The following is a 25463-nucleotide window of genomic DNA, read 5'->3' as shown; positions in this document are numbered from 1 at the left end:
CAAATAAAAATGACGACATTGAAGTCTTCTTTTTTTCTGATTAATTTTTTTTATTGATTCATATAGATAAAGAAAAGCAAAACAAATATACACAGAATCAACATTTAACCCCCACTATTACCGCTCCCCCTCCCCCTCCCAATCCCCAACCCCACCCTGACCCTCAACAACATCCCTGTGGTTATTATTGTGTGTGTGTTATAGACACACACACAATAATAATAATAATAATAATAATAATAATAACAACAACAACATACATTTAAGACTAAACTTCTCTCTCCACTGCCCCTCCCCGAGAGCCCTCCAAAAATGCCAAATATCTGCCCCATTTGACTCTGAAGTCTTCTGATGTCTGACTTGATAGCTGAACCAAACCAGTCAGTTATAGAAGTGCACAGGACAGACTCAGTTACTGCTAAGTAGAACTGGATCAGCAGCACCTGTGGCAGGTTGAACTTCCTCAGCTGGCGAAGGAAGTACAACCTCTACTGGGCCTTTTTAAAACTGAGTCTATGTGGGTCTCCCACTTCAGGTCCTGTGAGATGGTAGTGCCCAGGAACCTGAGTGACTCCACTGCTGCCACAGTACTGTTCAGAATGGTGAGCAGGGTCAATGCTGTGGTGTTCCTCCTAAAGTCCACTGTCTTCTCCACTGTTTTAAGTGTGTAGAGCTCTAGGTTGTTTTGACTGCACCCAGACAGCCAGCAGTTCAACTTCCCTTCTGTATGCAGACTCATCATCATCCTGGATTAGACCAATGACAGTAGGGTCATCTGCAAACAAGTGTCCTTGGTAGTGCAATCATTTGTGTACAGGGAGAAGTGTAGTGGGGAGAGTACAAATCCCTGGGGGGCACCAGTGCTGATTGTACATGTGCTGGAGGTGAATTTCCCCATTCTCACTAGCTGCTGCCTGTCTGTCAGAAAGCTGGTGATCCATTGACATATAGAGGCAGGAACAGAGAGCTGTGTTAATTGAGTCCATTGAAGAGTGGAGGTTGATGTGTTAAAAACTGAACTGAAGTCAACAAATAGTATCCTTGCACAAGTCCCTGGTCTGTCTAGATGCTGAAATACGTAATGCAGTCCCATACTGACTGCATCATCCACAGACATGATTGCTCAATAGGCAAACTGCAGGGGATCCAGAAAGGGTTCAGTGATGTCCTTCAGGTGGGCCAACACCAGTCTCTCAAATGACTTCATGACCACAGAAGTCAGAGTGACGGGTCTGTAGTCATTAAGTACTTTGATCTTGGGTTTCTTTGGAATGGGGATGATTGTGGATCATTGGAAGCAGCAAGGAACTTCACACTGCTCCAGTGATCTGTTGAAGATCTGTGTGAAGATGGGGGCCAGCTGGTCAGCACAGGATTTTAGACAAGTGGGTGAAACACCATCTGGGCCCTGTGCTTTTCTTGTCTTCTGTTTCCAGAAGACCCGGCACACATCCTCTTCACAGATCTTAAGTGCAGATAGAGTAGCAGGAGAGGGGAGGAGGGGGTTGCAGGAGTAAATGTTTGTGTGCTGTCAAGGTCAGAGCAGGTGTGGGGTGTGTGACTGGGCTTTTCAAATCTACAGTAAAACACATTTAGGTCATCAGCCAATTGTTTATTCCCTAGAGTGTTGGATGATGGTGTCTTGTAGTTGGTAAAATCTTTCAGGCCTCTCCACATTGATGCAGGGTCGTTAGCTGAAAACTGGTTTTTCAGCTATTCAAAATAGCTTCTTTTAGCCAATCTGATCTCCTTTGTCAGTCTGTTTTTGGCCTGATTATACAAGATTTTATCCCCACATCTGTAAGCATCCTCTTTGGCCTGACGAAACTACATGAGTTTTGCTGTAAACCATGCTTTGTCATTTTTGTATGTTAAATAAGTCCTAGTAGGAATGCACATATCCTCACAGAAACTGATATAGGGTGACACAGTAAATGTGTGCTCGTCCAGGTCTGTGGCTACAGCCTCAAAAACACTCCAATCAGTGCAGCCAAAGCAGGCTTTTATTTCCAGCTCTGCTTCATTGGTCCATATCTTTACAGTCCTTACTACAGGTTTAGCTGATTTTAATTTAAGCCTGTAGATTGGAAAATGATGACCCAGACAGTGACCAGAGAGTCCCAAAGCTGCTCGAGGGACAGAGTGATATGCATCCTTTATTGTTGTGTAGCAATGATCCAGTATATTTCTGCATGTAATGTGCTGTCTGTATTTGGGGAATTCATGTGTGAGATTTGCCTTGTTAAAATCCCCAAGAATAATAATAAGTGAGTCCGGGTATTGTTGTTCCATATCTGTGATCTGATCAGCCAGCTGTGGCAGCGCTGCGCTCACACACGTGTGTGGAGGAATATAAACACACAAGAATGCATGAGGAAAACTCCCGTGGCGAGTAGAAAGGCTTACAGTTTATGAAGAGCACATCTAAATTAGGACACCACATCTTCTTCAGCGTTGTTACATCTGTACACCAACATTCATTGATGTAAAAACATGTTCCACCACCTCTCTATTATTGTGACAGGTGCAGGCACCATTTTCTAAGTTTTGACAGAGGGGAGGCCCACTGTCTTTAAAAAAAAAACTCTAGTAAATAAAACAAAAAAACATGACAGGCACCTTTTCTTCTTTGAGATAAAATAATCACAAAGTCAGTAATGACTATTGCCTTGCTCTGCACACTAAATACTTAAAGCGTTACTTACACTCTCATATGACATATTGCATCAAGGTTTTCAAAATCTCAACACACAGAGTTGACTAATGTATTCCTAAGGGAACTTAATTTGAACTAATTACATCTTTAATCCATTAAAAATTTACCTGCAGCTGTGTCTGTTGATATTAAAGAGAATTCCAAACAGAAGATATGTTTATGCAGCCCAATTAATTACACTCTTAACTTTAAAGTGATGATAAGGGAGCAAAAGACTTCACATTGTAAACATCCGATATCATCTCTATCAACAGTTGGGAGGTCATGCGTGTAATAAACCTGCATTCTTTTAAAATGTCTAGAAACGTACGTGACTCGATAGACTGAAGCATTCAAAACTGCAAAAGTTCAAAGTAAAGGCTATAAGGAACACAAAATGCACATGTACATACGCCATTCTATGTTATATGTCCTATTTTTTTGTGTCTATTTATACTCTTAGCTTATTTTATATTCTGTGTCTCACTGTAATGTCCTGTGTGCACTTGCTTGTTTCTCCTATCACCAAAAATAATTCCTTGTGTACGTGAGCACACTTGGCAATAAAGCTCATTCTGATTCTGATTCTGAATATTACTGTTATGCAGTGGTAAGTCGAAATAAAGGAAATTGTATGCACCTGTTTAGTTGCTGGTATCAAGCCTGACTAGGATGGCCAGACATCCCGTTTTTCCTGGGACAGTCCCGTATTTAAACACTTTTTCTAGTGTTCTGACTTATTCTGAAAAAATCGTGTTTTGTCCCATATTTCCCCTCTCCTAAAATTTCTCTATCGCCTATGCGGCTTTCTCAGTCATGTGAGTATTCTAATCAAAGGTAGCCAAGGATACGGCTTGTAAAACCAATAAAATTACACTGTGTTATTTGAAGTACATGATTGGATTAAACTATCCAATCACAATCCCCTAGCAATAGATGTCCAGTTAGTGAACTGATTGAAGAGTCAGCTTGAAAGTGCACACACATGAAATTGTGGTTGGAAAAATGTCAAGGAAGCGTGCATGTACATTTAATGAGGATCTTCAAAAAGACATTTCTAAAAAAGGAGTCATAGACAGAGCCTAGTAAAGTGAGGTGTGAGATTTGTGGAGGTCACTTTTCCATCGCCCATGGAGGCCGCACCAACATCATGCAGCATGTTCATACAAAAAAGCGTGTGGATGCTGCTAAAAGTAAGTGTGCCACACCAAGTGTTAGCGATTTTTTTTGTGAAGCAAAGTTCAGAATCTGACAAGGTGCACGCAAGTGAAGGACTTTTTACTTATCATTCTGTTATGCACAGCAATAGCTTTGCACATTCATGACCTGAGGAAAGTCTTGCAGGCCAGGCTGGAGGAATCATTCCTACCCCCTGACATTAAAAAGCAGTTGGATGCCCTGGCTTAAGCTGGTGACATGCGAGCAGATGATTTCTTTTGTGCAGTGAGAAACTTTTATTCAGCATCAGTGGATTACCTCCAAAACTGGAGCCGCTCATTGGAGAACACAGAAAAACTTGAGTGGGCCCTACAGAGAAACATCCCAGAGTGGAAAGACATTCAGAGCAGCCTCAAACACTTCTACTCCAGAATCCCCGCTCTCAGTTTGATAGACGAAACCATGATCTTTAATGAGTGGGCTTGCACGAAAATCATTGTCACTCGTCGCATCACTGAGTGGAACATGAACAAGATGGCCATGTCTGAGAGATGGACAGACGTTTTTTGTGAGCTGGAGAGCAAGACCATCAACATCGGAGTCTTAGACAAGGTCGTGGAGTTTGTTTTATGCCTGCCTGGGACATATGCATCTGTGTAGCATGTGTTCTCATTAATGAACGCAGCATGGACACCGGATAAATCTCGACTCAGAGTAACAGTCATGAATGCATTGCTTTTTCGTATGTTTTCATTTTGGACTGCTCTGCATTTTAAGATAAACTCTTGAAAGTCAAGTGCACACTGAGAAAAATTGCTGCCAATGAAAAGTACAAGGTGACAACAGTTACAGATGCACCCTCTACTTCGCATTGATCTGCGCCTAGGTAAAGATACGTCAGTTTCATTTTTGCTGGGAGGGGGCTGTCCCGTTTTCCACAAGCAGGAATCTGGTCACCTTAAGCCTGACACTCTTTACATTGGTGTGGTGGTGCACTGGAGAAGGACTAGGTTACACAATCAATAAAGTGGGCAGAAACTCCCTATGCAGTATTATGGTGTGGCTATATAGAGTGAGTATATGTTGTGACTTACAACAAACAAGTTGCTATGAACATGACGGATAAACTGATAACTTAAAGGATGCTTGGCACCCTCTACATGTTACTGTATAGTCTATATAGCACATACGTATATACACACACAATTATACTACATTTTTTAAATTTGCTAGGCTGGTTGCTTATCTATGATATTGTAATATCTTTTTCAAATGTAAGTCTCTTGAATTGTTTCGTCAGTTTTTCGTCACTAGGTGAATATCATAAGTCTGATCGCTTGCAGTATTAATAGCAAAACTCTTCTCAACAAGCCACATGATTTGAGGTATCATTCATACTGTATCTACAACACAGACATTGGGTTAAATGAAGGGTAATGGAAATTAAGTTTAATACAACCCCAATTCCGAAAAAGCTGGGATAGTATGAAAAATGCTAATAAAAACAAAAAGGAGTGATTTGTAAATTATATTCACCCTTTGCTATATTTAAAGCACCACAACTACACATTATATGATGTTTTACCTTGCGAATTTCATTGTTATTTTGAAAATGTATTTCAAATCAGATGATTGCAACATGCTCCAATAGTTGAGACAGGGGCAATTTAAGACAATAACAATATGATGAGTTTAAATAACAAGGCGATGTGAAACAGGAGATGTTAAACAGGTGAAGCAATCATGTCATAGTATATAAGGAGCCTCCAAAAACAGCCTAGTCCTTCAAGAGCAAGGATCATTCAAGACTTGTCAATTTGCCAACAGATGCTTCAGCAAATAATCCAGCACTTTGAGAACAATGTTCCCCAAAGACAAATTTGAAGGATTTTGGGCATTTCACCCACTACAGTGCACAATATAGTTAAAAGATTCAAGGAACTGAAAACCACTTCTGAATGTGCATGATCTCCGATCCCTCAGTCGTCGCTGTCTTAAAAAATGTCATTAAACTGTAATGGATATCATGACATGGGCTCGGGAATACTTCAGTAAACTTTTATTAGTCAACACCACTCGCCACTGCATCCACAGATGCAAGTTACGACTTTATTATGCAAAGCAGAAGCCATACAGTTGAAGTCAGAAGTTAACATACACTTAGGTTGAAGTAATTAAAACTCATTTTTTAACCACTCCACAGATTTAATATTAGCAAACTATAGTTTTGGCAAGTCATTTAGGACACCTACTTTGTGCATGACATGAGTAATTTTTCCAACAATTGTTTACAGACAGATTGTTTCACTTTTAATTGACTATCACAATTCCAGTGGGTCAGAAGTTTACATACACTAAGTTAACTGTGCCTTTAAGCTGCTTGGAAAATTCCAGAAAATGATGTCATTCCTTTATACAATTAGCTTCTGATAGGAGGTGTACTGAATTGGAGGTGTACCTGTGGATGTATTTTAAGGCCTACCTTCAAACTCAGTGCCTCTTTGCTTGACATCATGAGAAAATCAAAAGAAATCAGCCAAGACTTCAGAAAAAATTGTGGACTTCCACAAGTCTGGTTCATCCTTGGGAGCAATTTCCATATGCTTGAAGGTAACACGTTCATCTGTACAAACAATAGTATGCAAGTATATACACCATGGGACCACGCAGCCATCATATCACTCAGGAAGGAGACGCATTCTGTCTCCTAGAGATGAACGTAGCTTGGTGCGAAAAGTGCAAATCAATCCCAGAACAACAGCAAAGGACCTAGTATAGATGCTGGAGGAAACAGGTAGACAAGTATCTATATCCACAGTAAAATGAGTCCTATATCGATATAACCTGAAAGGCTGCTCAGCAAGGAAGAAGCCACTGCTCCAAAAATAAAAAAAGATACACTACAGTTTGCAAGTGCACATGGGGACACAGATCTTACTTTTTGGAGAAATGTTCTCTGGTCTAATGAAACAAAAATTGAACTGTTTAGCCATAATGACCATCATTATGTTTGGAGGAAAGTGGGTGAGGCTTGCAAGCCGAAGAACACCATCCCAACCATGAAGCATGGGGGTGGCAGCATCATGTTGTGGGGGTGTTTTGCTGCAGGAGGGACTGGTGCACTTCACAAAATAGATGGCATCATGTGGAAGGACAATTATGTGGATATATTGAAGCAACATCTCAAGACATCAGCCAGAAAGTTAAAGATTGGTCACAAATGGGTCTTCCAAATGGACAATCACCACAAGCATACCTCCAAAGTTATGGCAAAATGGCTTAAGGACAACAAAGTCAAGGTATTGGAGTGGCCATCTCAAAGCCCTGACCTCAATCTATTAGAAAATTTGCGGGCAGAACTGAAAAAGCGTACGTGAGCAAGGAGGCCTACAAACCTGACTCAGTTACACCAGTTCTGTCTGGAGGAATGGGACAAAATTACGGCAACTTACTGTGTGAAGCTTGTGGAAGGCTCCCCAAAATATTTGACCCAAGTTAAACAATTTATAGGCAATGCTACCAAATACTAACAGTGTATGTAAACTTCTGACCCACTGGGAATGCGATGAAAGAAATAAAAGCTGAAAAAATTAATTCTCTCTACTATTATTCTGATATTTCACATTCTTAAAATAAAGTAGTGATCCTAACTGACCTAAGACAGGGAATGTTTTCTACGATTAAATGTCAGGAATTGTGAAAAACTGAGTTTAAATGTATTTGGTTAAGGTGTATGTAAACTTCTGACTTCAACTGTACATCAACACTGTCCAGAAGCGCTGCCGACTTCTCTGGGCTCGGTCTCATCTTAGATGGAAAGTAAAACAGTGGAACCGTGTTTTTTGGTCCGATGAGTCCACGTTTCAAATAGTTTTTGAAAAACACAGCCGTCTTGTTCTACAGGCCACAGAGGAAAAGGACCATCCAAGTTGTTATCAGCATCAGGTCCATAAGCCAGTGTCTGTATGGGCCAGGGTTGTGTCAGTGCCCATGGTATGGGTAACTCGCACATCTGTGAGGGCACCTTTAATGCAGACACATTTGTAAAAATTATGGAGCAACATATACTGCCATCCAGCACCGTCTTTTCCAGGGACATCCCTGCATTTTTCAGCAGGACAACTTCAAACCACATACTGCCCCGATTACAAGTGCTGTGTAAGCAGAGTGCGGGTGCTGGATTCCCTGCCTGCAGTCCTGACCTGTCTCCAATTGAGAATGTGTGGCGCACTATGAAGCACACCATATGGCAACGAAGACCCCGTACAATTGTAAATTTTCCGCTTTCTAAACTAAACAAACTTGTGTCTTCATGCCCAAATGCTTAATAAGTGCTTTTAGAAAAAAAATTGTGTTTCACAGTGGTAAACACTCGACTGTCCCAACTTTTTTGGAGCGTGTTGCAATCATCTGATTTGAAATGAATGTACATTTAAAAAACAACAACAATGAAATTTACAAGGTAAAACATCATATAACGTGTAGTTGTAGTGTTTTCAATATAGCAAAGGGTGAATATGATTAAAAAAATTCACTCCTTTTTGTTTTTATTAGCATTTCTCTTTCTGTCCCAACTTTTCAGAATTGGGGCTGTACTTAGGGTTAGGGATTTGTTCAAATCTTAGCGACCATCACTAATAACTTTACAATCAAGCAATCAATTAAATTATAATGTCACAGGGAAAATGTACTATTAGTTACATATAGCACTAAAAGTTCATTGGAAGGCTGAACTTATCCTGTCAGTCGTTAAGGGCCAAAGTCTCTTATTCTAACACCCTCAGGAAGAAGTCAGAAAGGTACTCTACCCAAAGGCAAAATGCAGTTAACTATGCTAACATTGGGAAAAAGTGAAGTGTAAAAAAAAAAAGTGTGAAAAAAGGATTTTTGTAGTTAGCCATTTTTTTTTAATATAAAATGATATTGATATTCATTTACAAACCCCTTAGCACCCCCTTTCCAGCCCCCAGTTTGAAATCCCCTTGTCTAAAAGACCATTTCGGTCATAACTCAATTTTGACCAAATGTAGTTACACCATTATGCCTATGCACAGAAGCACTGTCATTTTTTTCAGTAAATGTCTTGATTATACCACAGCACATCGCACAGTAAAGTGTGATCAAATCATGACCATAATCATGCCATGTCACAGCCTCCAGGGTCGCCTGTCAAACAGCGGCCAGAGCATGATGGATTGCTCATAAATAGCGCACTGCGCCATCCTTGATTAATGAGCATTAAAAAAAAACATGGTACGGAAGAGGGGAGGGTCGTCCACTGAGATGTGTGATATTTGTTAGCATTAATCTGTGAGAGATGCCCGGGCGCTGTCAGAGCGATGGGAGCGATTTGAAAATTAATGGCACACAGGAGGAATAAGAGAGAGGCTGATAGCAGGTAGTTATTTAATATTTGAGTGTTTCCTGTCAAACATGATAATATCATAACATCATGTCTGCTCCTGCATCCCCGATGAACTGATGGAGGTTGCCAATTCACCCATGAGGATCAACTAGCACAACAAATACAGAACTGTCACTGAAATGTTCTCTGAATGAGTTTTTCCTTACATTCACCCAAATAAGTGCATACTGTACAGGCACACACAATCATAAACCTGAATGAAATGTGAGCTGACTCATTTTTAACCTTTTCCCACTCGAGTTCAACTTGCAGTGCAATTTAAAACTCAATGAACCAAAAATATGAATCAAAACATGCAGTTCAGACACAATTATTTTGCATGCGAGCCTTCCAAGGTCTGTATGCAGAGAATCTTATAAAGTTTAGCATCTTCCTTTTATCATAGCTGGTTTATGTGACAATATATTCACTAGTACATAAAGGCAAGAGAAAGTCATGCAATCTGCTCTATTTTAAATAATGAAAAAAGTATTTGACGAGGAAGTTCTGAATCAGTCTTGGAGTTTGCCTTTTTGTTGTGTGGGTGCAAGTGAGAAAACCTGGTTAAATACAAGCTGCAGATACTTGATAAAACCTACATTATATCAAAAAGCTATGAAAAGGAAATTGATTAAAACTGACACAAAAATATTAATGACATCAATTTATTATCTAAAGCTATTTTTTTTTCCCCAAAGGATATCATTACTGTATATACAGTGGCCCCACAGTAATTTGGATGCTTCAGCAACAATTGAAAATGTATGAATGTTTCATTCCATTAAATAAAAAATATCAAACCAAGTGGCATTTATTTTTAAATAGCACAAGCACACTTTTTAAAGCTAGACTATGTAAGATTTTTTTGTTAAAAATGAACAAATTGCCATAGTATTTTTGTGGCAAAAAAATAATTTTGTTTATGTCCTTCATGAGTACATAAACAATCAGTGTTCAAAATAATGTTCTTACCTTATCCCGATTCACTACGGTAAGCCTATAAAAATTATTTGAATTTTGAGCTGTCGGGTTGAATTTGCCGTGAAATCGCTGGCTTATGACGTACATCCTTGCGTCATTACGTCATGTTTGTGAACATGGGGAAAAAGAGCTGGCTGTCTCGTTCCCATGTAAACAGTAGATGGTGGTAATGCACTGTTTTAGTTTGCGAGTAGCCATTAAAAAAAGAAATTAACTTCAGTTAAGTTCAGTCACACTCACACTGTTCCGGACAGCATCATAACAATCTGGATGGATGTTTATCTGTTATCTATTTGGCGAAATTGTTTACCTGCTATAATGCTTGCATATGTTGTCTGGTAGGGTTGTTGAAGCCAGTATTGCTTGTCATGCATGTATGAATCGAATATTACTCGTGTTAACCGATCGCGATGTATCTGCGTTGTCGGGGGGAGTTACTGTGACAAGTTTACTAATATTTATGACCTCTAAAATTGACTGTTAACTGTTATATTGTTTTTAGTTTACTGTGTTATTGTGTGCATTGCATGGACATACTATTGTAGTATTACGGTTCACTTGCATTAACTACTGAGGCTGTACAATATAATAGAAAAAATATTAAAGTCTTCTATTGAACTCGTATAAACCATATCAAAAGTATCACCTCTTAAACTGATAAGTGTAATACAATACAAACATTAACAGCAGATAAAACACTTATTAAAATATACTGGTAGTGATTGAGGTGACTGAGTCCCCTGTTGTTAATGTAAAAGCTCTTTGAGTGTAGCATCAGAAAAGCTCTATAAGTGTAAAATTCATTCATTCAAAATATGCGAATACGAGTATTGTTTATCTTCATCAAAGCAAGTAATGTTTCGGTTTTAAATGTTAAATCTTATAACATTATATCAACATGAAAACAGCACATTATGATTCCGTCTCTGAATATCTCTCAGTCATGATTACATACAGACAATGTCCAGGTAAGCTCAGCCAAAAAGCAGTGCCAAAACACGACTCACGTAAAGTGTTCTTCCGCAAATTGCTTGCAATTTTAAGTTTCAACCACAGATGCCACTAGAGAGCACAAAGTCACGTAGTGCAGCTTTAGCAAAAAAAAAAAAAAAAAAAAAAAAAAAATCACAAAATATAACTTGTTAGGTTTTAAAATATGAAACTATAGTCAAAATTAAGCCAAAAAGTATTTGAATACTTAAGTCTTCACTTAAGATTTTAAGTAGTATAATGAACTTTTTCTATGGTAGTAGAAGACCACCAGTGTGAACTTGTTGGAAAATGACTTCCGACATTCACTAATAATGACCTTGGAACCAGTTGGATAAAAGTAGTTGCAAAAATGGCTAATAAAAAAATAAGTTAATTCTAAGCAAAATTCTTTCTAGCATAATTTGTTTCCAGATATGACTTGGTTTTGTTATCTAATGCAATGATATTCAGACAGTCCAAATACCTGTAATCGCCACTGTACACTCACTGAGCACTTTAAAAGTACACCTACTTATTCACAGGATTATGAATCTCTAATCAGCCAATCGTGTGGCAGCAGTGTAATGCAAAAAAATGAGATGCAGATATGGGTCAGCAGCTTCAGAATAGGGAAAAAATGTGATCTCAGTGGTTTTGACCGTGGCATGATTGTTGGTTCCAGACAGGCTGGTTTGAGTATTTCTGTAACTGCTGATCTCCTCAGATTTTCATGCACAACAGTCTCTAGAGTTTACTCAGAATGTAGCCACAAAAAAACATCCAGTGAGCGGCAATTCTGTGGACAGAAACGCTTTGTTGATGAGAGAGGTCAACAGAGAATGGCCAGACTGGTTCGAGCCGACAGAAAGGCTACGGCAACTCTGACAACCACTCTGTACAACTGCAGTGAGCAGAATAGCATCTCAGAATGCACAACATGTTGAACCATGAGACAAATGGGCTACAACAGCAAAAGTCTATGTGGGGCACTTTATTAGGACCATAGTGTTCCTAATAAAGTGCTAAATGAGTGTATTTCAAAGCCTAGTCTGGCTGTGGGTGGGCACCCACTGAAGATCTGCTAGGGTCCAATTGTTATCAGACATCACATGACAAATTAAGTTTGCTATTGAGGTCTGTGCTCACGCTTCAAATTTACAAAGTGGTATAGGCAAAAATGAAAACTTTTCTCATTTGAGAGAGACAAGGTCTTCAAAGCCCTGAAATTCATTGTGTAAACACAAAGCAGAATATGAAGGTACGAACACATGGAAAAGCTATAGTCCGAAGCCCTTTGATCCTATTGTGGGTTGCTCAAGACCCTTGACTTTTGCATCTACACAAACATATGGCGGCTGACTAATACAAAAATAAGAAAGGTTCGGGAGCAGCTCTCTGGATGTCACAGAGGACAAAGCCTGTTCTGTGCAGAGGACTAGATGACCCCTCTGGAAACATGCCAGAGGATAAGGGAATGAGTGTTTGATTAGCATCAAGGGGAACCTATGATCATCATTGCTCACTTCTCATGGAATGGTGGGTGGACAAGGTCTGGCTTGTAATCTTTGCCCACCTGCATTACTCTGTCCTTCAATATTCGTAATTGAAATAATCATTAGAAAAGGAAGGAAACTTGCACAAGACTTCCCTCAAGGGATTCCAATGGCAAGTTCTCATTATTTTCAGTCACTTTGACTCTCCGTAACACTTGAATTAGGACACTGAGAGTTTACAACACAAAACTTCAGCGCTGTCTGTAGAGAGCAAACCAGTTGCCATTGATTACATCATGCTCCGGGCATGTCGAAAATCTGGTCAATTATTTCCTTAGCCTGAAAACAGTAAATGTGGAGGATAACAAATCAAAAAAATTAATTAAATAGTTTTAAAAAGTTTAAAAGAATGGTGAAATGTATTGGGGCCTTTTGAGTGTATCAGCAAGCTCAGGACTAAATTGAGATCTAATAAGACTTCACAAGGACTTCCTGTTTCACACACAGTATAACCAGGACAGACTCTCTTCCTCTGCTTGTAAAGAGATGGAAGAACAGTCTGTCACCTGGCATGTTCTACTACACTACAATGATGATTCACTGAGGACAGGATGGGCCCAAAGTAAAGTATTTTGTTCATTGTAAAGATGGAAGAGAACACAGGGGAATTGCGACATTCCCAAACACAGGATCATATTCTATTTGTTTATACCATGGTCTATTCGAATATTCAATTCTGACTGGCTGGAATGCGTGCGGTTCAAACCGTTAAATGCACAGGTAGTTCCAGTCAGTTTTAATCACTATTCGATCTTAATGCGCTGTATGTAACCCAAGCAACATAACATTTCAGAGCAAGCAGGGTGAGCTACAGCAATTGAAACCATTTCCTAACCACTTTCATCAGCATAGCTAATATAATGGAATTCGGCTTGGTTTGCATGGAGGGTGACCCATGGAAGGTCACACAGTTCTGACTCAAACGCTGAAGGAGAAGCGCTCTTTGTTTACAAAATGCAGGCAGCATTTTGCAGTGAAGCGTTACCATTCAAGGACAAATTGAAATTTCATTCTTAATTCGGTCAGTCGTGCAGCCTTGATGGATACTATACCGAGTCTCAGAAGTCAAAATCTGCAGGTTCTAGAGTGTTTTGAATGGTTTTCCTCTTATCATACCAGTAAGTGCTACTTTTACTGTCACTGCCACGTTTGTAACGTCGGTTTTTCCACATTAATGTGAAAATGACAATGTATAAAAATTAAATAATACATTTTCTCTGGAGCGCCAAACCCTCTATGTTCTGTGGATATGATTATTTCTGGATTGTGCATTTAAATTCACAGTTTTGACCAAGTGTGTGGTCGCACTACTTTTTCTCTGTGTCTGAATAGGCAGAGCTGTAGATTTAATGACCCTTATATAAACTTATTTTTTGTTCTTCCAGTCAAAATTTGCGCCTCTAAAAATGGATGACAGCTGTAACTAATCAATTCTGGCAAGTGACCACGGTATAAGCGGGATAATCCATGGCTAGGTGTGCATTAAACATGCGTTTGCGGAGGTTCTTCACCTCCACCTCGTGCACTTAAAATCATTTAATGCACACCTAGCCTTGGATTATCCCTTACTTAAGGAACAAGTGTTTATGGGTATCAAAGTCAATTTATGGAGTAGGAGAAAGCTGACTCAGGAAGCACTTCTTTCCAAAACCCCAAAGAGAAATTTTCTCTAAGGGTTACAAACTGATTATTATATATGCAATGATGACACAATTTGTCTTTGAATGGTTCAGATAAAGCAAATATTCAAAGACTTGTGTGACTTTCCCTAATAAGTTTGCTTAAAACATTTGCTTGTAACAGGGGTCTTCTGCCATTTTCAGGCCTAGGACTTGGTGGATAGAGAGGCGAAGACTTTAACATACTGTATGAAATTGAGTGCTGCATTTTAAGCCTGGCTTATAACAGCATGTATATTAGGGGTGTAATGGTTTTCATACAGTTCACTACCCACGGTTCAGTAAACATTTGCACTGCGGTTCATCTTAAGTCTAATGTCGCATCTGAAGCATAGAGTTTGGTGAAGAAAACAAAGTGTCAAATAAACAGGCACAGTTACAACATTGCTAATGCACATGTATGGCTCTGCAGTCTCACATGGGTCAACTTTCTACAGACAGTAGCTGTCCAATTAACTGTTAGTATGTTAAGTCAGTTAATGATGTCACAGTTCTGCACGCGTTAGTGTGTAGTTGAAAATTTCAAGCAGCACTATAAACCCAAATAAGTTAACAGAACTCAAAAAATGTGAGGTTATTGTTACATATTTTTTTTTAAGTTAAAGTAAGCAGAACTGTCAGATTTTGATTTTATACTACTCCTCCGTGTTGATTGCTCTTCAGGGCTGCAACTAATGATTATTTTGATAATCGACTAACCTAACGATTATTAGAACGATTATTCGACTATTCAGCGATTATTGCAATGATTAATCATTAGCTCTTAACCGACTATTCAGCTAGTGCCCCGACTTAAAAGGTTGTATTAAAGTGCTTGCTAACAATACAGAGGACAAAATCATCTTTTAAAAATACCTCTAAATGACATTCACTGAATTAAAGAAAAAAAACAACTTTTTATTAAGTTTAATTCAGTAAAGTTATTCGCTGCAAAAAATCCTATTGTTTTCACGTGTTTTTGTCTTGTTTTCCATTTAAAATTGTCTTGAGAAGCAACATATAAGATATTCAGACTTGCTTTAAGAGAATGTATCTTAAATATAAGTGTATTTTGTATATAAGTGTATTTTTTCACTGGGTTATACTTTTGCAAGTGCGGTAAAGGCTAAATATACTTATATTCAAAATCTATTCTCTAAAAGCAAGTCTAAATATCTTGTATGTTGCTTCTCAGGTGAATGCATCTTTTTTTAAAGGATTTTTAGATATTTTAAAATATTTGTATTTTTTATATTATATTCAATGTTCTCAGATAAAAAAAAATAAATTATTCTGCCTTATAGCTGCTAAAGTAAATGTACGTTGTTTTAAATGAGTTTTAGATATCAGTTTTGGAAGACAAGCCAAAACAAAAACAAATAAATTTTGTTGCAGTGTATAATGGGGCAAAGACTCTCTCACCTTTTTGTTCACTTTAAACCATCTTTAACTCACAAAAATCAAACTCTCTCTTATTAATAAAGCTGCGTATTGCCAATTTTCTTCACGATAAGACTTATGATTCAATAAGTCGCGAGCCATCACATTATAATCTAGCTGCATTAAGCGTGCGCGACAGAGTGTGCGTCAGCCGGGTGCAGTTTCAATCTCTCCCCCTTAGATCAGGACACTTCGCAACTCATAGAACAGGTGCTTACTACACTACGTGCGGTTTAAATAATTGGAGTTTGTAGTTATTTACATGACCTGTTTCCTTATTATTTGAACTTTAATAAAACTATAACGCATTAAATATAACTGCATTAAAGATGTAACTCCGGGGTGTTTCCTTTAAAGATGCTTGACACGCAAATTTTTCTTCAGCGAAGCGGCAGCTCCAGTTCCGCTTATTTCATAACGAGAGTGCTTCTGTATTTACTTATTTTGTATTAGTCCCTCATACTTTGCGATCTACATCACCTGAAGCTGTTAGGAATGTTTAGAGTGCATCTGGACTGTGAGCTGTTTTCTTCTTCGCCTCAGTCAGGCGCGAGCTGCATTGCTGCTCTCACGCGTCATCATTAGATGATCTCATGTTACGTTAAAAGAGATCAAATGACTATTCGACAACAACAAATTTTGTCGATATTTTTTTTTATTGTCGACGTTGTCGATAACGTTGACTAATCGTTTCAGTCCTATTGCCCTTAACTTGAAATATTGAGTAAGCAAACTTAACTTAAAATGTAACTCTTTGGCTGAATTTAAAATTAACACGTAATCTAAACTTAAATACTTCAAGTAGAGGAAACCTAGCTAGTACTCGCTAGAATTAGCTAGTACAGTGAACGCTAGCATGCTGATTGCTAACTATGATTTGATTAGCATAGCAATTGCTCAATGAGTAAAGCAGTAAGTTCAGGTTACTTAAAAGGTGTCAGTTTCGTAAACTCAAAAGAGAGAGAATGTTCTAAATACTCATAAAGTTTAATTTATTTGAACTAAATTGGGGGATTTAATTTCTACTCAAAACGGTTAATTATTTTGAGCATTAGGGTTTACAGTGGGTGAAAAGAAGCAGCTGATAGAGAAGCCCCCTGCATCATTCAAGTCTCCATCTGGGAACATTTTGCAGCCAATTACAACAGTGATGGTCAAAAACTTTGACAAAACAGGCACTGTTTGCAGACATTGCTCAATACTGGTAATACATCGATATAATTAACCATTTACGGCAACAACATCCTGGGATAGAAATAAGCGTGCACAGAGACGCAAGTGAGCCCGAAACTGCACCCTCTCTTCTGTTTTTTATCAGGCACTCAGTGCTAATTCGGACAGACACAAAATAATAACTAAAGCGATTGGGGTGTTCTTTGCCAATGATATGTGAAACCCTACTCCTTGATGAAGATTTGGGGTTTCAGCATATGATTAAACCACTCGAGCCACGTTATGACATCCCTTTTCAAATCCATTTTAATAGAAAGTTTATTCCTTCAATGGTGATGTACAGCTTCTGAAAGTTGAATATACCTGTATATTAAGTTGAGTTTGAAATGCACTTAATTTTGATGCATGTAGCATAACAATGCAGGTATAAAGTTAATGTTGAATTTATTTAATTATAAGCACCCAAACAAGAATTTACCATGGTTTTATTTAGTAATATTGTAGTAACCATGACTGTAGTATCCATGACAGAACACATGGCAGAAACCATGGTTTTGATACAGTTAACCATGGTTTTACTACAGTAATACTGTAGTATCTATATAGTAACCATGGTTTTACTATAGTATTGTATTAACCATGGTTAATTTATGGTTACGGTGGTAAAACTATGGGGATTTTTCACAAGGTAAAACCTGTTAAAGTATGTGTTCCCAAATGGAGTATTCTTACTTTGGATTTGACAATATAATTTTTTCCTGAACATAGTATTTACCGAACCGTACTGAAACCGGAATATGAACCGTTCAACCCGATCTCATGAAAATTCGTACATATTTTACGAGTTGGCTACTTCATATGATTTCGTTCGATTTTGTTGGTATAAATTTGTCCAAATTCATCACGTGCAAATGCCCAGATGTCTAATGCGGAAGTAAGCATGAGTTCCGCACACGAGGTGTTAAGGACATGCTTATTAATATTAGGCCCTTACCCAAACCCCTTATCTAAACTTAACCGATCAGTAGAATGTAAACATGATAGGAAGCTGTTATGTGTGACAGAAGCAAGTAATTGTCATGTATTAGATGGTTACGATGTCCAGCGACATCACTGGCTGTAGTGAAAATCGTACGAATTCATATGAGTGCAGTCGTACATCATACAAATTAGTCAAATTTATAAAAGTCGTGCAAATCCTTACGATTTCGCCATGAGAGTGTGTTAGAACTGTTACACCCCTAATGCATATAGTAACATATACACATACTTACATACATAGTTATGACACATACATTGCAAATCCATTAAATTAATTATTATTGATGTACAAAGTAATATACTTTACATTTTAATTTTGCTTAATACATTTTAATGTAGGACAGAAAAACTTTAGCTTCGTAACTTTAGCTTCTGTTGAAGTTGTTTTGGACGTTAAACAGACAAAACAATTTAATTATCTTTAATTAATGCATACATTCATTTTTTTTTTCTCAAATATTTGCTTGAGCTAAAGAAATCTCCCCCTTGAAGACCAATTGTTTATAAGCTTTCCCCAAACATATCACTGAAAGGATGTTCAGAACAAGTTGGTATATACAGTAGGCATATTATACAAAATGAATTTATTGGCTCAATAGATCATGCTGGTTTCAAGCATCATATCTTGTGCTGGTAGAGCGACTCTTGCCAGATGTCATGAGAAGAAATCACTGACCAGAATTGGTAAGTGTGAAATTATCCTTCAGTTTGAAACCCCAAGGGTGTAAAAAACAACCAAGATATGTCATGTAGATGGAAAGGCCTTTGTAAAAATCACCCACTGTGATATCCACATTGGACAGATTTACTTTACACTGGGAACTACAACCAGACCTTGTCATTAAACAAGTGCACCCGATGACTCAACGAGGGATCATTAACCAAACCTGCTGCTTCCCCACATGGCAATAGGCCAGTGTTAAAGCATTGGTTAGCTAAGCATCTACTGGGCTTATCAGTGAGAGATCACAGACAGAGACCTTGAGAGCCTTTAGACATGCTACTGAGAAAACATTAAGCGTATAGCGGAATGTTAAAGCCCTCTGGTTTGCCTCTGGATAGTCAGAAGAGGAGTTACAGGTATATGCAAAATATAAGACTGTGTAATATCAACAATCAAGCACAAGAACACAGACTATAAATAATGCAGTATGGTGCAATGATATTTGCTCGTTATACAGTAAGGCCATTATTAGACATTTTTATACTGTACCCCTGGAACATTCAACCCCTAAACATGTTGAATGCCACAGGGTTGGCACAAAACATGTAATGCATATTAATATAAATTGTTCCAATTATGTGTGATTTATTTCAGTGCACACTGAAACTAAGTGATACTACCTGAATTAGGGGCTGTTCAGACCAAACACGTTCTTGCGCAAGAAAAAGCAAGATATACAGCAAAGAATATAACAGAACGCAGATGTCTCGAGATGCATTTTAAAAAACTTGGTGCTTCTGCACGATACGCTGAAAAAACTGCGATACGAGGCACAGCAGTAAAAGACGTCCATCTAGTGCATGCTTACACAGAAAAACAATTGAAAACGAATGAGAACGGCCCCAACTGTAATTCTACAAAATTATATATTATAATTTTACCCTAAGTGCATACTGTAAATTTACTCTGGCTGGGTTGGAATAATGTAGGCTTAAGGGTTAGGCTTAGGGTCAGTAGCGCTATATAATAAGTGTTTTTTTGTGCAAGGCTGTGACCATATATTTACTGTAGTATTAGTGATAATAGTTTAAGAACTGGCCATTAAAAATCCATATTAGTCCACTAATTTGAATATAAGAGGAATCAACATATTGCACACCTGTCTACCTTAATTAACATGAAAACGTGATTCAGCAACTGGCAGCTGCAACTATACATCAATGTAACCATATACATTTTTGGTATTGTAATCTAGATAATAAAAAAAGCAATACTTTAAGATTGAAGGAAATTGATGTTCTTACATCAACTGAGGTAACCAAGTTAAGAATATGTTCTCTACAAAATCAAACTGCATAACATGCCTACAGGAATGATCCTTGGCTCTGAATGTTCCTACACATTTGTCCGTACCATCATAGGTTCCACTCTCCAGCAGCAGTCCGCTCTCCTCAAGCACACGAAACTCCCCCACATTGATGAAATTATAGTCCACTCCCGGAACCTCACCTTCTCGAGGCTGCCTCGTAGTACCTGCCAATAGAACAAAGAGCCACAACCTGTTAGATGAAAGTGCTTCTTTTGTACACAGTATTTGTACCATACAATAAGTAGAAGAAACACTTTTGATAAACAGATTATCTGAAGTTGTCAATCAGAGACAGAAGATTATAACTCTATAAATGAATTAGTGTAACCTCATTTCATTATGATAAACATGGCTTTTGCCTTCCCGATAAGTGTGGCAAGAGACACCGCTCACAATTGGCCATTTTTCACTGAAGCGTAGGCATGAGGAGTTCATTGTTTATGATTAAAATGTTTCCAATGTTGACCAAAAGTCCTTCTCTTCAGTACTCTCTTTAAATGGTAAAAAACCCCAATGAAAATTAGGTTTCTTCCTTAACTACTATGTACTAACATTAAAATGCATATGATACAATGTACATATTGTGTATCTACATGTTGTTCTGCAAAATTCTCACAAGTTTAATATTTTCTGCTACTGAGGTTGAGGTACTGGCACATTTAGGGGTAGGGTTAGGGTTTAGATTAGGGTTAGGGTTTAGGGTAAGGGTTAGGTTTAGGATTAGGGGTAAGGTTAACAGTGTAACTACAGATGTAATAAAATGAAGGTACTTTAAATGAAAATACAATGCAACAACACATTTACATACTAAGTACATTGCATCAAATGCTTAAGTTCTAAGTTGTCTGTTTCGATGGAACTTCCGTGAGTAGACACACATTGGGCATTTTATCAGTCTGCCTGGAAGCCGAGTTGTGTCACAAGGTCCCGTGTTGACAGAATGAGCACTTTTGAGGAAGAAATAATCACAGAATTTTGCCATGTCAGTGACATCAAATCTTTTATAGATATTCAGAGTTTTGTTTGAGGCACGTAGCAGAAAGTAAAGTGGATATCCACAAGCAGAGCTGCATTTTTTGCTTTGTTTACTTAGTTATGTCTGTGAAATTCTCTACAATGAGGTTTTCTGTGCTGTACTTAGGATCTCTACAAGCAATCGCTTGCAATCGTGTTCTGAGCAATCGCTCACGGAGACCCGCGCAATTATATAAATAATTTTTCTGCAATGTCGGTCTTTTATTATGATATGATACATCTACGATAACCCTGCCCCTAAACACCCCGTAATGACAAAACTGACTGTGATTGGTCGCTTTACCTGTCAGTTAGATGGCTTTTCCTGTCTAAATGGTTGGTCCGTGGCCAATTGGAGTAGCTATAGACCCCAGACCTATGCCGTAGTCATAGGTCTGGCTACGCAAGACTACACCTGCACTACAAAATGACCTACAAGTTAAAAGTGTGTAATTCTTTGATGTAAATAAATAAATTAAATTAAATTATTATAAATAAATACTTTCTCATACCCTCACTTAATATGCAGAGACAATCAAATAACCCATTGTTTGATTCCTCTGAAAAGTGTAACACTGTGGCACTAATCAAAACGTTGCTCTGTTTGTTTGAGCATTCCGTCTAAATTGTGTGCTTTCGGGGCGGGTTCATCTGTGTGTCCAACCAATGGCAGGGGGCTGTGATCAGGAAAAAATAAAACACACTTCACCTTTAAATCATCTCCATACAATTTCATTCTCACTCTGCACACACATCTGACAAAGATTCTACAACTAGAATTTACAACAATATTTATTAATATTACATGTATTTTATATTAATAACATAATAAAGGTTTTAATATTATTATTATAGTAATAATAAAAATTCATAAATTTTTAATAATAAAAAACAAAGAAAAATAAATAAAGACAATTCCCTTCATTAGCTTTATATTATGTTGATCTTAAATTTGTATCTCTGTTGTAAGGAAGTGCAAACAGAAACTCAACAGCCCCACAGCTTGGCTAACTTTTGATAACCTTTATTGGGTACACTCTTTGCAGTTTACACTTTGCTTGCTATCACTAAAGTCAAGTGACAGTCACACACCAATGAATGTGGTACGAGTCCACAGATGCCAGTTTGTGTTGTGGAGGAAAAAAAAACAATTAGCGCAGCAGTTTTCACAAGCCATATGAAACCCAGCCAACTGCTTAAGCACCTTACTTTCCATCCCTGCACATTGCAGTCCAGACTAGCATACTTCAGTATTCACTGCTTCAGAACATCTTGAATACCTATGAAAAGACTGACCCTGTCTGCCTCATCCTAAAAAATATTCAAATATTGTTTTTTGTTTTTGTTTTTTTGAGCACCATTCATTCTAAAGTTGTGAGTTCTTTGAAGGTTACTGTGTAATTGTATGCCAAGTATTTTTATATTATAAGACAGCTCTCTGGAAAAATGTATTCTAATTGGTCAATCGTAGCATTCAAGAGGTCAAATATCTTATATAATGACCTCTTAACTGTGCATTTGACCATTGTCACTGACAACTACACTATGCTAGTTTAGTCTCTGTATCACTCTGTAGTCTCTTTCTGCTCACATAATAAAATAGTTTCAACTCAGATCAATACATTATTTCAATATCCTGTCAGGGTTTATTTTTCGATAGCAACTGGCAGACCTATATTGCCTTACCTATATTTTTAGGTTATACATAAGCCTGATATTGACAATACAGAATGAGATATCTATTTTGTGACATCAAAGGTGGACTCAATTACGCTCACACCTCATTAACTGCTCATGGTCAACTGTGAGATCTTATACAAGCTCAGGAAAAGTTTAAAAGGATAGTCTTAAATCTGCTCAAGCATAAAAAGCAATCCTTAAAGACTGACCACCTAGGGCACTTTTTGTATTTCAGCATTCATTGGGTTTTTTATCTGCGGATGAAGTGTGCCAAGCTCTAACGGATATTAATGCCAGCAGCAGGAGAAGGGAGGAAGTTGGAGGCTTCAGCCGAGCTTCAAGGATTATATGGCAATTTGGTCTCCAGGCCCTCTATTTTCACCCTTTTTTTCCCCTAAGGACACAGCTTTAATGACTTTTCTGTCCCCATGTCCAGAGGGACATATGTGATATAGTGTCCTAATCAGGCACAATGTAATAAAAGCTTACATTTTCCATGTACTGTAAATCTGAGTTTTGTCCTAGCCAGCCGCGACCGCAACAAGCATCGTTCAAATGATAGTAAAATTTTATCAATTGCTTGTTTTCTATTTCTGCAGTGTTACACTGGGTAGCCCCGCCCTTGGTGAAATCTCATTGGTCCAAAATCCTGCTCCTCACAACTACTGTATGTATAAAACATCAGATATTTTTTTGTTTGGAGATTCTCACATCGCAAACCATTTTCGCAATCAGTGTGGACTTACAAATTACTTGTTGCTGGAAACATGTTGAATCGTGCCTGTTTAGCACACAAGCTGCATCCAAAAGCTTAAATATGCTGCATCAAGGCACGTCTGAATTTAAAGCTTGAGTCTTTTGGTGGAAAGAATAAAAATAGTGTTCGAAGGAGCAGTTGAAAGGAGTATTTCTTATTTTATTTTACTTATACGTTAATTTCTACCAAGAAATTTGCAACAAAGTCACTAATTACGTTCTTTGCTATCTCTAAAGCTCTCTTGAATTTGTTCTAGATCATTGGACATTACATTATGGCGTCTGGTACCAGTATACTTTGGAGGTAGTACCATCATACACAAAATGCTACCAACGCTTCCATTCCAGAAGGATGTTTGCATTTCCGCTTTTAGGTTCATTCTGCACCATTACAGAGCACAACTGACCTGTTACAATGGGACAAAAACAGGTTAAAGGTCATAGTATCTTAATACCACAGTAGAAAACATGTAATAGTAGTGTGGCCTTGGATCAAGTATTAAGAGAATCTGTTTGAGGGCTAAGAAATATGGGGGATCTGAAAATATCTACAATTCCCTTTACCATTCAGCGATGTTTTACTAAATATTAACTGCAATAAAAAAAGGCAATAATGAAATCCAAGCTGTCCTTCACCTTTATTGGAATTATTATGCAACATTTAAATCATGATTTGATTATTATACTAGTATGAAGCCTGAAAGATTAACTAAAACAGTTCATTCAGATATTACATCTACTATCGGCACTATTAAACATAATTAGAACTGTCCATCATCTAGCTCTTTGCCGGATGGGTACGGTCAGTGTTGGGGAGTAACGGAATACATGTAACGGGATTATGTATTTAAAATACAAAATATAAGTAACTGTATTCCACTACAGTTACAATTTAAATAATTGGTCATTAGAATACAGTTACATTCAAAAAGTATTTTGATTACTGAAGAGATTACTTTGCATTTTATTGTCATTTGTTTCATTTAATATTTAGTCCTTTCAGATGGAAAACATTTATACATATAAATGATGCGATCCAAGTGCATTTGAACAGCGGTGAAACACTTTCTTATGATGTGCTACATTCATACGAGCAGACAGAGAAGTAAGTTTGAAGTAAGTTTGGAGCAAAAGAAATAGAAATAAACCTTGTGTAAATTATCAGCTTTACGCTAAGCTAAAATGCTATTTCTAGCCATTTTACATGCACATGTTCCCAGGCATGATCATATTTTTTATTAAGAAAATTCACGTTGGATCATAATTTCTTTTTTCTAGTAAGACCTTTGATATTAGGGCAAAAATCGTATTCTTGATAATAATTTTTGTATTGTTTTCCTGTAAAAATATCTATAAATCCTTAAAACAAGATCAATTAGATTTATCTCGTTTTAGAAACAACACTGCATAAGATATTTAGGTTTTTCAGAGAATGTATTTTTAACGTGTATTTTGTCTTACTGTACTGGCAGAGTTTTTATAATCAAAGCAAGTGAAAAAAATCTACCAGTGCTGAAGAAGTAATCCAAAGTATTTAGAATACATTACTGACCTTGAGTAATATAACGGAATACGTTACAAATTACATTTTACAGCATGTATTCTGTAATCTGTCGTGGAATACATTTCAAAAGTAACCCTCCCAACCCTGGGTACGGTTATACTAAACAGAAAAAGTGTGAATTGAGAGTTGTGTGTTTATTCACCGTCTGGAACAAGGAGCTCTATAATACAAAGAGAAAGCGATCTGTTTACATTTCCTATTCATCAGTGGCAGTTGCTCGGCTGGAGCAGGAGCACTCTGGAAGTATGCGTTTTGAACAGTAAATGACATGTGACTTATAACTCTTGAGCTGCAGGAAAGTGACATCTTAAGGCCGGCTTCACATATCCTCCGTGAGTGGG

At 37.7% G+C, this 25463-nt stretch overlaps 1 protein-coding gene across 3 annotated transcripts in view; it reads right to left on the bottom strand.

Moving 5' to 3' along the window:
• The window catches only part of LOC127419593 (membrane-associated guanylate kinase, WW and PDZ domain-containing protein 3-like), a 267603-nt gene that overhangs the window by 90432 nt on the left and 151708 nt on the right, over positions 1 to 25463 (bottom strand). For all 3 annotated transcript variants that reach the window (XM_051661105.1, XM_051661106.1, XM_051661107.1), the window contains exon 3: positions 20153 to 20272. In XM_051661105.1, the coding sequence (XP_051517065.1) occupies positions 20153 to 20272 (120 nt within the window). The remainder of the gene's footprint in view (positions 1 to 20152; positions 20273 to 25463) is intronic.

Source organism: Myxocyprinus asiaticus, chromosome 29 (genome assembly GCF_019703515.2).
Source record: "Myxocyprinus asiaticus isolate MX2 ecotype Aquarium Trade chromosome 29, UBuf_Myxa_2, whole genome shotgun sequence".
In the NCBI taxonomy this organism is placed as follows: Eukaryota; Metazoa; Chordata; class Actinopteri; order Cypriniformes; family Catostomidae; genus Myxocyprinus; species Myxocyprinus asiaticus.
Note: the sequence above shows the minus strand (reverse complement) of the source record. Positions and strands in the feature narration are given on the sequence as shown.